Below are 17,041 nucleotides of genomic sequence, written 5' to 3' on the forward strand. Positions count from 1 at the left end.
TCGCCCACGTAAACAGACAGGGCGGCACAAGAAGCAGGAGGGCAATGGCAGAAGCTGCAAGGATTCTTCGCTGGGCGGAAGATCATGTGATAGCACTGTCAGCAGTGTTCATTCCGGGAGTGGACAACTGGGAAGCGGACTTCCTCAGCAGACACGATCTACACCCGGGAGAGTGGGGACTTCATCCAGAAGTCTTCCACATGATTGTGAACCGTTGGGAAAAACCAAAGGTGGATATGATGGCGTCCCGCCTCAACAAAAAACTGGACAGGTATTGCGCCAGGTCAAGAGACCCTCAGGCAATAGCTGTGGACGCTCTGGTAACACCGTGGGTGTTCCAGTCAGTGTATGTGTTTCCTCCTCTGCCTCTCATACCAAAAGTACTGAGAATTATACGGCAAAGGGGAGTAAGAACGATACTCGTGGCTCCGGATTGGCCAAGAAGAACTTGGTACCCGGAACTTCAGGAGATGCTCACGGAAGATCCGTGGCCTCTACCTCTAAGACGGGACCTGCTTCAGCAGGGACCGTGTCTATTCCAAGACTTACCGCGGCTGCGTTTGACGGCATGGCGGTTGAACGCCGAATTCTAAGGGAAAAAGGCATTCCGGAAGAGGTCATCCCTACCCTGGTAAAAGCCAGGAAGGAGGTGACTGCACAACATTATCACAGCATTTGGAGAAAATATGTTGCGTGGTGTGAGGCCAGGAAGGCCCCGACGGAGGAATTTCAACTGGGTCGATTCCTACATTTCCTGCAAACAGGATTGTCTATGGGCCTCAAATTAGGGTCCATTAAGGTTCAAATTTCGGCCCTGTCGATTTTCTTCCAGAAAGAATTGGCTTCAGTTCCTGAAGTCCAGACTTTTGTAAAAGGAGTACTACATATACAGCCCCCGGTTGTGCCCCCAGTGGCTCCGTGGGATCTTAATGTAGTTTTGGATTTTCTCAAATCCCATTGGTTTGAGCCACTCAAATCGGTGGATTTGAAATATCTTACATGGAAAGTAACCATGCTACTGGCCCTGGCTTCAGCCAGGAGAGTGTCAGAATTGGCGGCTTTATCGTATAAAAGCCCATATCTGATTTTCCATTCGGACAGGGCAGAACTGCGGACGCGTCCTCAGTTTCTGCCTAAGGTGGTTTCAGCGTTTCACCTGAACCAGCCTATTGTGGTGCCTGCGGCTACTAGCGATTTGGAGGATTCCAAGTTGCTGGACGTTGTCAGGGCATTGAAAATATATATTTCAAGGACGGCTGGAGTCAGAAAATCGGACTCGCTGTTTATACTGTATGCACCCAACAAGCTGGGTGCTCCTGCTTCTAAGCAGACGATTGCTCGTTGGATTTGTAGCACAATTCAACTTGCACATTCTGTGGCAGGCCTGCACAGCCTAAATCTATCAAGGCCCATTCCACAAGGAAGGTGGGGCTCATCTTGGGCGGCTGCCCGAGGGGTCTCGGCATTACAACTCTGCCGAGCAGCTACGTGGTCGGGGGAGAACATGTTTGTAAAATTCTACAAATTTGATACCCTGGCTAAAGAGGACCTGGAGTTCTCTCATTCGGTGCTGCAGAGTCATCCGCACTCTCCCGCCCGTTTGGGAGCTTTGGTATAATCCCCATGGTCCTGACGGAGTCCCAGCATCCACTAGGACGTCAGAGAAAATAAGATTTTACTTACCGATAAATCTATTTCTCGTAGTCCGTAGTGGATGCTGGGCGCCCATCCCAAGTGCGGATTGTCTGCAATACTTGTACATAGTTATTGTTACAAAAAAATCGGGTTGTTATTGTTGTGAGCCGTCTGTTCAGAGGCTCCTACGTTTGTCATACTGTTAACTGGGTTCAGATCACAGGTTGTACGGTGTGATTGGTGTGGCTGGTATGAGTCTTACCCGGGATTCAAAATCCTTCCTTATTGTGTACGCTCGTCCGAGCACAGTATCCTAACTGAGGCTTGGAGGAGGGTCATAGGGGGAGGAGCCAGTGCACACCACCTAGTCCTAAAGCTTTTATTTTTGTGCCCTGTCTCCTGCGGAGCCGCTAATCCCCATGGTCCTGACGGAGTCCCAGCATCCACTACGGACTACGAGAAATAGATTTATCGGTAAGTAAAATCTTATTTTTTGCATGTGGGCACAATGTGCATTCAAGTACCATATCCACTTTTATGTAAGAATGCTTCCCCGATCTTCCCAGATTCTCCCTTTTGGAAGATGTAACATTTTCTATCTATCCACATGTGCCATTATCTTGAACCGTATATCAGTGTGTATCCCAGTTGGTACATTTGTCCCCAGTAGGGGCATGATGCATAAGGCAAAAAAACACAAAACCAGGCAAACAAATATTTGCACATTCATAATTTACCGTTCCTATCCATATAACAATTCAAATGTTAAATATCTGCATGTCAGTGTATTAACCAATAGAAAAGCTCCAGTGATTTCACCTTACCTTTCATATCCATTTGGCAAGCATTACTAGTGTTACAGATTTTCCTTTACTAGGCACTTGCCAATGTTGTCCTACCTCCAGAGGGGGATTACTTGAGACAACTCGGAAAGCAACCATACTGTCCGGAGTTCTGACTCGTATAGAGATATGTTCCACTAGGGACACATCTTTGGCTGCCACTGTCACCAGGCATTGGGTACTAGCACCAACAAAGGAGGCACTTTTCAAATTTGGTGCTTGCCACCAGCCAATTGTGGCTCGCAGACCGGCAGCCAATCAGGAGCCACAATGGCAAACCAATCACAGCTCACCTTGTCTATGCTCTGCACCCTTCATCCATCTTCTTTTAGCTGGTGTGAAGTGAGTATGATGGCAGGGGAAGTGGTACAAGAGCTCCCGAAGAGGAGTGGACGATACTCCAGAAGACCAAACGATGCAGAAATATAAAGACTAAGGGGTCTATTCATGTAAGAAATGAAAAATGAATTGATACTTATCACTATATATCGCATTGGTCCAATGCGATATATAACTATTATAAGTAGCAATTCATGTATACTCACCCTTCCGACAAAGCGATGCAGTAACCCGGGCTCCAGTGATGCTGTCTCCTCCAGCAGTGCACCTCAACGGTCTTGAAGTCAGCCGGCGGGTCCTTCTGCGTATATGCCACCAGCTGACCTTCCTGGGAGGCCGCAGTGGCTGATAGGAGGTCAGGGGGGTGGAGCTAGCATGGCTGCTAAACAGAGAGCAGGGAAGCATTGAAGCAAGTTGAGGACTTCTCCACGGTAACCTGCTCCATAAATAACATGAAGCAGAGAAAAGCCATGGCATCAAGGGGGTTTATGCAAATTAGCTTATACTGGCCCTTTGCTGTCCAGATGAAGTTCAGCGAGCATCAAGTAACCAGCAGAATCAAGCCAGCACCAAGAGTCAAGCAGAGAACTGGTTCTGAACCCTACAGGGAAGGTCTGACGTAGAGGGTACCCTTCTGTGTCTGTCAATGTCGGTAGAGCAGATAAGGTTGCAGTGGGACATCCTTTATTTCTACCCTAGACCACCAAGGCATCAATCATTAAGCACATGGTACTCAGCCAGGGGGTAGGCCATGGGCATGTTACGGGGGTAGCACCCTTAGAATCTTGCCTAGAGCAACAAATTGGTCAGGGCCAGCCCCGCTAATATTGCACCCACTGATAACATTTTCTGTATGTATAGCAAAAATGTATATACAGTATAACATTGTGTTTATTTCCAAGTTCTTATGTGGCTAATATACTGTTCATAGAACATAAGTCTTATACAATAAGGCACAAACATTAATGGGTTTTCTCTTGTTTTGCGTAGTGATTTCAGGATAATTCATTACAATTTGCATTATATCATTATTCAGAAATGAGTTCACTGAGCACTTCTGTGAACAAGTACTGTAATTGTGCGGGATTTATGTTATTGCTCTTGCTTTCCTAAGCTTTGCACTCATTTGCTGTCTATTATAGCATTTATTGCTTGTGATTGGCTCTGTTTGCAGTCAAGCAAGAAATAGGCTGCTTTCTAAATATTTAGTAAGCTTCATTAGGAGGTAGTAATTTTGCAGTTACGCTGCAAGTGGCATGACAGGCAAAATTGTAGTGATAGCCAAAATAAAGTTCTACAGTTTTTACTTCATTTTTTTTTCTAGAACATTATCTTATTGCCTTTGATAAATTCACATTGTAAATTCTGTTCATAAGTGTTCAACACATACTTTTCCCTTCCTTACAAGTTACTGTATTGTACAATTCAGGCTGTTGAAGGTTGTATTACTTTCATATACTGATAATCCTTGTTAAATGAAATGGTACTCTACGTGACTTTGCCAAAGATATTAAGCAGAAAGGCTTGTTCCATACCATTTCAGAACACTATTGTTTGTCCGCACACTGGGCCTGATTCACATGCGGTTGGATTGTGCATCGCTGCTGCTTACTTGGAAGCAGCTGTGATGCACAGGTACAGTATGGCAATGCAGCAGGAGACGTCTAGTATGAATAGACAATTCTTGCATGCATTTGTGATAAAGTGCTGTGCTCGAGAATGTAGCATTGGATCACCTGTAGTACCATCAGCCAGCTGCGTGACCCATGCGATTACGCAAGCTAGCCTCCACAGCTACTACCAAGAGGAGCCAGCCTCAGCACTCCCCCAACATGGAAGCGTCATGTCTCCGCCTTGGGAAACAAAGGCCACTGCTGCCCACCTTCTGCTCCCCAATGGCTGCCAATCACTTGATGTCTGCAGTCGTAGTGCGAACGCAGGCCCCTAGTGCACATGCGCAGTACGGTTCTGGTGCTTGTGAAAAGTAACGCCCATCTGTACTTTGCGACATGCTTTTAAGTTGCATCGGTAGCTGAATCAGGCCTACTATACTTTTGTGTATTGTAAATAATCAGTAGGATTGTACACAAGGAGATGCAGATACATTTACTACTTTTATGTTCATTATAAGAGTAACACCTTTTAAATGAAAAAAAAAACAGACAAACCCACAATTCTGCAAAATGCTTATTGTGCAAACATTGATTGCGTGTTGCACTATAATCAGGGCCGGCTCCAGGCATATTCAACCTGTGTGGTCCTTAGTGGATGCACCAATTTTTCCCTGCCATATTGCCTCCTCCCTCTGCCTGGCACCTGCTGAAGTGTGTGTCCTGTCCATCTAGCTACCCGCTCCGCCTCCTAGCTGCCGCCCACACTACTGACTGAGACAGTGACTGACTGGCTCAGTCAGCCTCAGTGGCCGTGATCCAATCGAGCAGCAAAAGTGCTGTGGGTGGTCACACACTGCTGTGCTGCTAGCGGACTGTGGTCTGTGCTGCGGTATTAACCTGGACCGGTATGCAGGAATTTGGACGAGACCTTCGATGTGGTGGTGATTGGTGAGTGACTGGTAACCCTGGACTCAGACTCTGAATTATACTACATGTGGATGTAATTGACTCTTTGTCCGTGCACTCATGCATTGCACACACTCTTTTACTGTGTGGACATAATGTGTAAGGGGCAAGTCTTCTGTGTGGGCATAATGTGTAATGGGCAACCCACAACCTCACCCTCTGCCTCTCCCCTGCACCACTATCACCCAATCACCCTATCTCTACTGTCACCCTCAGCCTCTCCAAGGCTTCACCCTCTCCCCATGATACGCATATGGCATTCCCTTTGAGGCCACGCTCCTTGTTGAGAGGACACAGTACCCCACAACAGGCACATATTGGAAAGGTGGCACTCCAAAAATTCTTGCACAGGGTGCAAGTAAGCCTGATGCCGTAATTCAAAACTGATGCTGTTCTAGTTTAGGGGGATTACATACTAAACTAATATGTAGATAATAATACTGCCTATTGTAAATGTTAATTTTATTAAATGCTTTTTAACATTTTCTAGTATTGTAAATTGAATGATTATAGTTTTCTTAACACTATGAATTCTAATTCAATTTGTTGGCATTAATAAAATTTTTGAATATTTTGAATCCATCAAAGTACCCATGATTAGCAGGTGGCACTTGATATGCCGGCTGTCGGGATCCCGGCGCTCAGCATACCGGCGAGCACAGCATAGCGAGCGCAGCGAGCCCGCAAGGGGCTCTTTTGTGCTCGCCCCACTGCCGGTATACTGGCGGTTGGGATCCTGTTGCCGGTATGCTGGCTGCCGGGATCCCAAGTGCCGGCATACCGTAATAGACCCATGATTAGCAGGTGTGTTTCTCAATTCACAAAAGACCCAAAATATGACCCAACAATAAGGCACATTGCATATATTACACACAAAAACAACACGTATGTATGAGGTCAGAGGCAGAACTTTGGGAGGCAACGGAGTCATCTGCCGCCGGGCTCCTGCTCTGAAAGGGGGCACCTCTCCGCCCATTCTGTGACACCATTGAATTAAGTTAATTGATAGCTGTCGCTGTCTTTTCAGTGGCCGATTTCCTCACTGGTCCCTGCACCTTACAAATCACACCCTCTTTATTATACTGAATATACACATTTTACAGGTGTCACACCCAGGATTAGAAACCACAACCTATTACACTGGAAACAGACACCTTACTGATGCAGCTGTTTGCTCCTGTATAGGAAATATGAGAATTTTAACTATATGAAGATACTTCTCTGACAATTATTATTATTATTATTATTATCCTTTATTTATATGGCGCCACAAGGGTTCCGCAGCGCCCAATTACAGAATACATAAACAAATAATCAAACAGGAAAACAGCAACTTACAGTTGATGACAGTATAGGACAAGTACAGGGTAAATAAGCATAGTTACATCAGCAGATGACACTGGAATAAGTATCAGGTGGCAGAAGACTGCTGGATGTGGTGCAGTTGAAGATTATTAAAGTAAGAAAGGATAAGCACATGAGTAACTTCATATAGTTAGCATTCTCATGCTTCCTCTACAGGAGCAAATAGCTCCATCAGTAAAGTGTCTGCTGTCAGTATAACAGGTCATGGGTTCTAATCCTGGGTATGGCTGCTAAGAAATGTGTGATTTAAAATAAAAGACAAATGTATAAATACAGTATATACATTTTTTTCCAGAACACTCCATACACACACACACACACACACACACACACACACACACACACACATATTTATCTTGATATTGGAAATAGGGGGGCACCAATATTTAACTTGCCTCCGGGCAACTTGGACGAACTTACGCCACTGTATGAGGTTGATGCAGGAGATGCAGACATGAGAAAGAGGGTAGAGAGGGCTCTGCTCGTGAGAGCTAATAACCTATTGGGAGAGGGCATACTGTAGCTGTGACGTGATTGTAAAGTATTTTGTAGAACATGCAGGTAGTGTTGCATGATTTGAGGGAAAACACACTATATTGAAAGAACAGGTTGTAATAGAGCTCTTGACTGATTGGATGGGGAAGAATGTGGTTAGATAGTGTAGGGAGTTCTATAAGTGTGGAGCAGCATAGGATAGGTCTTGGAGGCAAGAGTGAGAGGTGAGGTAAATAGAATGGAGATTGTTATCTGAGAGCAAGAATTCCATGTCAGAAAAACTAAAGTTGGCACAGCGATGAGGAGATGTCCATCATGGTGGGTGGGAGATGATGTTCACTTGAAGAGACCAGAGGAGGAAGTAAGTGTAAGGTGTTTGCAGGTACAGTAGCAGTAACAGTAGGGTTGTCGATAGGGATATAGATGTCCTCTAAAAGTGGGTAAGTCAGTGGATAGGAGTGAGAAAGCCAGGTGGTATTTTTATCAAGGAACTGTTAAACTGGGTCTGGGGGGAACACCGGAATGTGGAGGTAGGATGGAATGAAGAGGCAGAAAGTATGGACTTCAAACTTAGAGAGAATGAGCGGGAGGGTTTTGATTGGAAAACTTGGAATGCGAAGTCAGAGCACAGCAGGAGCTAAATCCACAACATTTGTAGTCACTGTGTGGTTGAAGAAGAAATCTTCATTTTATATACAGTATGGTGTTAACATATATAAAATGTTAACATACTGTACATACACATCTAATTTACACCATTGGTTTAAATGTTATATACTGTGCAATACACTTCCCTCTTAATTTACGATTGCAACCACCTCTGTTGAAATACCTTTCTTATAAATGAAACAAAACACAGGTGATGCCAGTCATATATTAAGAGGGAATTCCAGGTAGAGAGCATTTTGTCCCTCCTGGAAAGGGTCATGTTGGGAGGTATACACAACCTAATAAACAACCTCCTACCCTACCTTCCTCCAGGCCCCCTGTCTTAAGTGCCCTGCCCCCCCCCCCCCCCCCCCAAGGCTCAATCTGGCCCTGACCATGTGCAGTGTCGGGATGGAGATAATACCCTTTCCAACTGCTCCAACTCCTCTCTTCCAACAGCACTTCTTCCCCTGCCTCCAGAACACTCCTTCCCCCTGCACCAGGCTTCAGCCCTTGCTAGTTGCTGTGTGCTGTCCCCTACTCTGGGACCAACCCTGCACATTTCTCACCTCCCACTTCATATGTTTCTCCCTTCTACTCCCCCCTCCCCCCCCCCTGCGCTTCCTCCTCTGTTATTAGGTAGGTTGTGGGCCAGGTAAGTCCAGCTGCCCCTAAGGTGGTGAAATTCAGTGATTTAGGGGCACCATCAACTTTCCTAGGTGAAGAGAAATGGTAACATTTACGGGTCGATTCAGTTTGGAGTGAGTTGGGTTCTGGGAGCTGTTCTTACAGTGAACTTGCACCATGAATTACATTTGCATTCCAATTCCAAACTTGCATTATATTTTTCGAGACTTTCTATTTTTTTTAGCGCACAGCTCCTTAAGCAAGTTAAAAGATAGGGACAATCTTTATATTAAAGTAGAACTGTTAAGGCTCAGTGCAGAACCTATGATACAGGCCTTCCAATGAATATTTATGTACTTGGAGGGGTTTAAATAGTATCATATATCCAATAAAGACATGCTAGTTTTCAGGTGAATTTCTCTAAAAACGGAGAAATGGGAGAAAAACACTGGAAGATCACATTGAACACATTTATATGTACTACACAATACTAGAAAGACTTCAAATTGTTAAAAAAAAAAAAAAAAACATGCCAACTGTCATTTTTTTTATTTAAAAAGTAAAATGCAAGAATTCAGCCATTTGACACTATTTACAAACCTGCAGTACTTTCCATATGGCCATTTGCTTAATGGCCCTGCTATCTCATTTTGCAATTTTTTGTGGTCCAGGATATTTTCCCCACTTTTGCATGTTTTTCTCCTAGGCTGCTTTTGGTGAAAAAGTTGCTCAACCTCAACAGGAGTCTAACTAAGGGACAGATGTATTAACCTGGAGAAGGGATAAAGCAGTGATAAGCGCAAGGTGATAACGCACCAGCCAATCGTTACGAATTTGAAAAATGTCAGTTAGGAGCTGATTGGCTGGTGCGTTATCACCTTGCACTTATCACCACTTTATCCCTTCTCCAGGCTTAATACGTCTGCCCCTAAATGTCATGTTTCCCTGGTGCGCGCAGTCACATGATGGGCTAAATGTAATAACCTCCGAATTGACAGAGTGGCAGGAATTTGTGCGAGTCTGCCCGTCTTTTTAAAGCAGCAATCATTTACAAGACAAAACCAACCAGTAACTGATTGCTGATTTTTTTAAAAACAGAAAAACTTGCACCAAGTCACACACTTCTGGCAACTCAGAGGCTATTACATTTAGCCCCATGTATGTTTTATTATGCAAATTGCTTTCACAAACTCGTTCCTAATTAAATTCGCCCCTTTGGAGGGGATGCGGTCAACATCCCGCTGGACGGGATCCCGGCGGTCGAAATACCTACGCCGGAATCCCGACCGCCACAATCCCGACATATTCTCCCTCAGTGGGTGTCCACGACACCCATAGAGGGAGAATATAATAGTGTGCCGAGCGTAGCGAGGCACCGTGCCCGCAGCGTGGCAAGCGAAGCGAGCCCGCAAGGGGCTGCATTCCGCTCGCCACCCCTGTCGGGATTGTGTGGTCGGGATTCCGGCGTCGGTATTTCGACCGCCGGGATCCCGTCCAGCGGGATTACGTACTGATCCCCTTTGGAGCAGCTGTAATGGGTGCAGTGTATGCGATGCACACAGCCCCTGAGTTTCCGCAGATCCAAACATTCACAGTAGACTCTGCTGCACCGTAGAGAGGAGGCCCACCCAGAGTCTGCACACGAGCCCCCCCCCCCCCCCCTATATTTCCTATAGATGGTACTGACGACTCTAGCACAGCCGTAATGTGTATGTGACGTTTTTCTGTTTATTTATTGTGCTGTCACACCCTGCTTATCAAAGTGTATTAGAAACCAGTGGTAATCCTTCTCTAAACAAATGCAATTCAGAAATGAACCAACAGTATTAATATAATAAAAGTATTAATATTAAAAGAAAACTGGCATTAAACCAGTTAAGATCCAATTCAATTACATGCAGATATATACTGCGCTGGGAAAAGAGCGGTAGCCTAGAGCTTTAACACCCAAGGCTATTCAATTAAAGCCCCTTTTCCTCATGCGGTAAATGACCCGCTAATGCACATTAACCCATAGAATTTGGGATAAGTTCCCGGGGCTATGGATTTACAGCTTCCGTCGATCAGGGTATTTTATGTGGATTTCTGTTTGTTCTTCCTCAGACTCGAACTGAAATGCACGGCAACCGCTGGCGCAGGCTATAATTCAACCATGGCTAATTAAATCCGCCCCTAAATAGCGCACCTGTAATTTGCTTCTGTATTAATTCAGTGGAGTTCGTTTCAGTGCTCTGATAACATAAGTTTGAGGTGTGTTTCTGTTAATGATATCTTAATTGTTCTCTCTAGATTCTGGCAACAAGAAATTCAAAAGTACAATTCAAAGAAGCACAGAAACAGGAATGGCAGCTGAAATGAGGAGTCGTATGGTTCGGCAGCCAAGCCGAGAGTCGACAGATGGAAGTATTAACAGCTACAGCTCTGAGGGAAAGTAAGTTACATGGTGGAGCAAGATAAATAGCAACCTGTCTACAATCTCTCTGCATTTCCTTCCTTGGCCTAAAATAAGAATCAGGCGTTCCCACGTAGGTCAGCTTGAAAAGGGAAGATAATGTAAAAGGAAGATTACATTTTACTCTTCCTATTCACAGGAGATTCAGGTCATTGAATTAAACTGTTTCTCTCCCCTCAGGGGACATTATGCTGGATTCTGTAGGTAAGAGTCTAGATGAGAATGAGGCTGACTACACAAAATGACAGCTGTTACATGCTGATTGCTAGTCTGTGGAACACATTACTGTACAGTCTTTCCCTTCAGGTCTGCAACAATATTTTCTGGATTTCTTGGATTTTAGATCCTAAAACATTTAATTTATGTGCCTACAATTATTTCTCTATATAATCAGTATAATAAATAGACATATATCACTCTGCACATAAAAATTAGATTTTTTAGAAAACTATTTTATAGTTTATTAACCTTTATGTATGTGAATTTGCATGTAAAATAGGTACAGAATTGTTTTTTGTGCTTCCACATTAAAAGCTTCAGTCATAGATTACACTTTAAACTCTCAGTTACTGTATGCCAGTGTAACAAATACCATTGTCATGTTATGGCCTCCATACATTAGCAACAGATTGCCGCTATTTCCTGATCCCCCGACGGCCGGGAATATTAAACATTTTTAAAAAATCTCGATTCTCCATTCCTGATGGAAAACGGTCAGGATCATAAAATTGGGGATTTTTTTAAATTAAGAATTTCCCCAATTCTCTGATGGATCTCTGATCATCGATGGCCGCTCATTGGCGTATCTGATCTGCTGATCTGGATTTAGGGATTAGATGTATGGGGGAGTGCCGCTGCCTGCATTGTGACTGTCGGGATCCCAACTGCTGGGATACCACCCCGAGAAACAGCTACGGAGTGGGCAATCAGGAATATTTGCAGGTAGGACTAAATGAGACAGCAAGAAGATATGCAGGGAGGGCTGGTAGAAAAGCCGGGGCTACTTGATTGCATTTGCCTCGCAAGGCTGAAAGTTACCAGCCAGCCCCTGAAGGGATACAGTCAAAATGCCGCCTATCGAGTTCCCGGCGGTCAGGAAACCAACGCCAGAATCCTGACAGCTGCATACTGCAGTTCAGTGAATCTTATTCTGTACACTTGGGGTCTAATTCAGAGCGTGGTTGGAGTGGATATCCCTGCTGCTTCTTTGGAAGCAGCAGCTATAGCTCTGTATGTAAATGCAGCAGGAGGCGTCTATTATAAGCAGACTTCTCCTGCTTGTGACAGTCTGACAGTCAGCTGCCGTCCTGATTCTTACGTCGCAGGACCTGTTCGCGCATGTGCAGAATGGGTCCCGCGCATGCGCAAAGTACAGAACATCAATACTTTGTGCATGAAGTAGCAGATGCAACAGGATCTCACTATATAAGGTAATAACAGGATTTTAATACCTACCGGTAAATCCTTTTCTATAAGTCCGTAGAGGATGTTGGGGACACCAAAAGAACCATGGGATATAGACGGATCCGCAGGAGACATGGGCACTTTAAGACTTTCAAAGGGGGCGTGACCTGGCTCCCCCCTCTATATCCCCCCCCCCCAGACTCAGTTTGGAACTGTGCCCGGCGAGATGGACATTTTGAGGAAAGGAATTAACAACAAGGTGAGCATCAAACCGGCTCACGCCATAAACATGCCGAATAACATGGCATTCAACTGAACACATGCCAACAGACATGAACAAAATTCAGCAACAAGCTGAAGAAACCATAACACAACCTGTGTGTAACCAGAACTAAACTGCAGATACAGTACGCACTGGGACGGGCGCCCAACATCCTGTACGGACTTATAGAAAAGGATTTACCGGTAGGTATTAAAATCCTGTTTTCTATTACGTCCTTGAGGATGTTGGGGACACCAAAAGAACCATGGGATTATACCAAAGCTCTATAACGGGCGGGAGAGTGCGGATGACTCTGCAGCACCGATTGACCAAACTTTAGGTCTTCATCAGCCAAGGTATCAAACTTGTAAAACTTAGCAAACGTGTTTGACCCCGACCAAGTAGCAGCACGGCAAAGTTGTAATGCCGAGACACCCCGGGCAGCCGCCTAGGACGAGCCCACCTTCCTAGTGGAATGGGCTCTTACCGATTTAGGTAACGGCAAACTTGCCGTGGAATGAGCCTGCTGAATCGTGTGACATATCCAGCGGGCAATGGTCTGCTTGGAAGCAGGATACCCAAGTTTATTGGGAGCATATAGCACAAACAGAGACTCTGTTTTTCTAACTGGAGCCGTTCTGGCAACGTAAATTTTCAAAGCTCTGACGACATCCAGAGACTTTTCCTCAGCCAAAGTGCCAGTATCCACTGGCACCACAATAGGTTGGTTAATATGAAAAGAGGAAACCACCTTTGGCAGAAATTGTTGCTGAGTTATCAATTCTGCCCTATCTTCATGGAAGATCAAATAAGGGCTCTTGTGAGACAAGGCCGCCAATTCAGACACCCGCCTTGCGGATGCCAATGCTAACAAAATGACAACCTTCCAAGTGAGGAATTTCAACTCCACTTTACTTAAAGCTTCAAACCAATGTGATTTTAGGAATGTCAAAACCACATTAAGGTCCCAAGGTGCCACAGGTGGCACAAAAGGAGGTTGGATATGGATACAAAGGTCTGCACCTCAGGAAGTGAGGCCAATTGTTTCTGAAAGAAAATTGAGAAAGCAGAAATCTGCACTTTTATGGAGCCTAATTTAAGGCCCACATCCACTCCATTTTGTAGAAAATGGAGAAAACGTCTAAAGTCAAACTTCTCCACTGGAGCTTTCTTGGACTCGCACCAGGAAATATATTTCCTCCAAATACGGTGATAGTGTTTCGACGTCACACCCTTCCTAGCAAGGATAAGAGTGGGGATGACTTCATCGGGAATACCCTTACAGGCTAAAATCTGGCGTTCAACCGCCATGCCGTCAAACGTAGCCGCTGTAAGTCTTGATAGACGAACAGCCCCTGCCGCAGCAGATCCTCGCAAAGAGGAAGAGGCCATGGGTCTTCGACTAACAACTCCTGAAGATCCGGGTACCAAATTCTCCTTGGCCAGTCTGGAACTACAAGGAGCGCTGGAATCTGTGATTTTCTTAGGATTCTCAGAACCTTTGGAATGAGAGGAAGCGGAGGGAAAACGTACACCGACGGATACACCCAAGGTGACGTCAGTGCATCCACTGCCGCTGCCTGAGGGTCCCTGGACCGAGAACAATACTTTAGTAGTTTTTTGTTGTGGTGGGACGCCATCATGTCTATGTGGGGAACCCCCCATAGATTTGTTAGTAGGGAGAAGACCTCCTGATGGAGGCTCCACTCTCCTGGATGTAGATCGTGTCTGCTGAGGAAGTCTGCTTCCCAGTTGTCCACTCCCAGAAGGAAAAATGTCGATAGAGCGCTTACTCGAGTCTCTGCCCAGCGAAGAATCCTTGTGGCTTCTGCCATTGCTGTTCTGCTCTTTGTGCCGCCTTGGCGGTTTATGTACGCTACTGCTGTCACATTGTCCGATTGGATCAGGACAGGCCGGTTTCGAAGAAGATGCTCCACTTGTACAAGGCCATTGTAAATGGCCCTCAACTCCAGCACGTTTATGTGAAGAAGAGTTTCCTGACTTGACCATCTTCCTTGGAAGGTCACCCCTTGTGTGACTGCTCCCCAAACCCCGGATACTTGCATCCGTGGTCACTTGGATCCCGAATCTGCATCCTTCTAAGAGGTGAGAGCTGTGTAGCCACCACATGAGTGAGATTCTGGTGTTGGGGGATAGAACTATCCTCCGGTGCATATGAAGGTGGGATCCGGACCATTTGTCCAACAGGTCCCCCTGAAACACTCTGGCATGGAACCTCCCGAATTGGAGGGCCTCGTATGCCACCACCATCTTCCCCAGCAATCGAATGCATTGACGAATGGAGACAGTTGGTGGTTTCAGAATGAGTTTTACCAAACTCTGAATTTCCAGTGCTTTCTCCGGAGGGAGGAACACTCTCAGCTGGACCGTGTCCAGAATCATACCCAAAAATGCCAACCAGGTTGTTGGAATTAAGTGTGATTTCGGCAGGATCAAGAGCCAGCCGTGCTGTTGTAGAAGCGACAGAGACAGTGCAATGTCCTGTACCAGTTTTTCCTTGGACCTCGCCTTCATCAGGAGATCGTCCAAGTACATGATAATTGTGACTCCTCTTTTTCTGAGGAGAACCCATCATTTCTACCATGACTTTTGTTAAAATCCTCAGAGCCGTGGCCAGGCCAAACGGCAACGTCTGAAATTGGTAATGAGTATCCTGGATTGCAAACCGGAGATAACTCTGATGAGGGGGATAAATGGGAACATGAAGGTAGGCATCCTTTATGTCCAAAGACACCATGAATTCCCCCTCCTCCAGGCTGGAGATCACAGCTCGGAGAGACTCCATCTTGAATTTGAATTTCTTCAGGAAAAAATTTAGAGATTTTAGGTTAAGGATTGGTCGTACCGAGCCATCCGGCTTCGGCAGTACAAATAGGCTTGAATAAAACCCTTCCCCTTGTTGTGCCTGGGGGACCGGGATCACAACCTGATTTTGACATAATTTTTGTATTGCTCCACAGACTAGAACTCTGTCTGGAAGCGAAACTGGTAAGGGTGATTTGAAAAAACAGCGAGGGGGAACGTCTTGGAATTCCAGTTTGTACCCTTTGGTCACAATTTGTAACACCCAAGGGTCCAGGTCCGAGCGAATCCAAACCTGACTGAAAAGCTTTAGACGTGCCCCCACCGGTGCAGTCTCCTGTAAGGGAGACCCGGCATCATGCGGTGGATTTGGCGGAAGCCGGGGAGGACTTCTGCTCTTGTGAACTTGAGGAGGCGGGAGTTCTCTTGCCCCTTCCTCTACCTCTGGTAGCGAGGAAGAAGTTACCTCGGCCTTTTCTATATTTATTGGGCCGAAAGGACTGCATTTGATAGTGCGGTTTCTTCTGTTGTGCAGGAGCATTAGGTAAATAAGTAGATTTACCCGCTGTGGCCGCTGATACTAAATCAGTAAGGCCATCACCAAACAGTTCCCCACCCTTAAAGAGAAGGGACTCCATATTTTTTTGGGAATCAGCGTCAGCATTCCATTGATGAGTCCATAGCGCACGCCTAGCCGCAATTGACATAGCATTAGCCTTAGCCCCCAGGAGGCCAGCATCTCTTGCAGCCTCTTTCAAGTTTGCAGCCGCGTCCCTGACATAACCAAGCGTCACTAGGATGCTATCCCTATCCAGAGTATCTAAATCCGCAGATAAACTTTCAGCCCATTTTTCAATGGCGCTACTAACCCACGCTGACGCAATAAGCGGTCTAAGCTGCGTCCCCGTGGTAGTAAAAATAGCTTTTAAAGTAGCCTCCTGCTTATGATCAGACGGCTCTGTAAGAGTCGTCGACTGAGCCGCAGGGAGCGCTACCTGTTTAGACAAGCGTGCTAGGACTCTGTCTACTGTGGGTGGTAATTCCCACTTATCCCTATCCGCTGCGGGAAAGGGGTATGCCACCTTGATCCTATTAGGAATGAGAAATTTCTTATCAGGTGTATTCCAAATGCCATCAAAAAGGTCATTTAGCTCAAAACAAGGAGGAAAAGAAACCGAGCGTCTCTTTTCTTTGTAAATAAGGACCCTCGTTTCTGGTGTAAAGGGGTCCTCGTCAATACGTAATATGTTTTTGACAGCCACAATCATATATTGAATACTCTTAGCCAATTTAGGATCTAATCTAGAATCAGCATAATTGGCACCGGTATCAGAGTCCGTGTCGGTATCTGTGTCATCTAATTGGTCAACACCACGTTTTAGTGACCCTTGTAATAAAGCGTCATCTACTGATCTCTTCCAAATCTGCAGTTGAGAGTCAGACTCAGTAAACTTTTGATTTAATAGAGTAACATTAGCATTTAAAGCAATTAAAGCAGTTAACCAATCAGCAGTCGGCGGTGCCGACAGGACCCCCAAAACATTTGGTGTCCCCAATAAATTATCCCCCT

General features: G+C 45.5%; 1 protein-coding gene across 16 annotated transcripts in view; it reads left to right on the forward strand.

Annotated features, from left to right (window-relative positions):
* Positions 1-17,041, forward strand: part of RIMS1 (regulating synaptic membrane exocytosis 1) — a 581,909-nt gene that overhangs the window by 542,315 nt on the left and 22,553 nt on the right. For all 16 annotated transcript variants that reach the window (XM_063916803.1, XM_063916807.1, XM_063916791.1 and 13 more), the window contains one exon: positions 10,820-10,961. In XM_063916803.1, the coding sequence (XP_063772873.1) occupies positions 10,820-10,961 (142 nt within the window). The remainder of the gene's footprint in view (positions 1-10,819; positions 10,962-17,041) is intronic.

Source organism: Pseudophryne corroboree, chromosome 4 (assembly GCF_028390025.1).
Source record: "Pseudophryne corroboree isolate aPseCor3 chromosome 4, aPseCor3.hap2, whole genome shotgun sequence".
NCBI lineage: Eukaryota > Metazoa > Chordata > Amphibia > Anura > Myobatrachidae > Pseudophryne > Pseudophryne corroboree.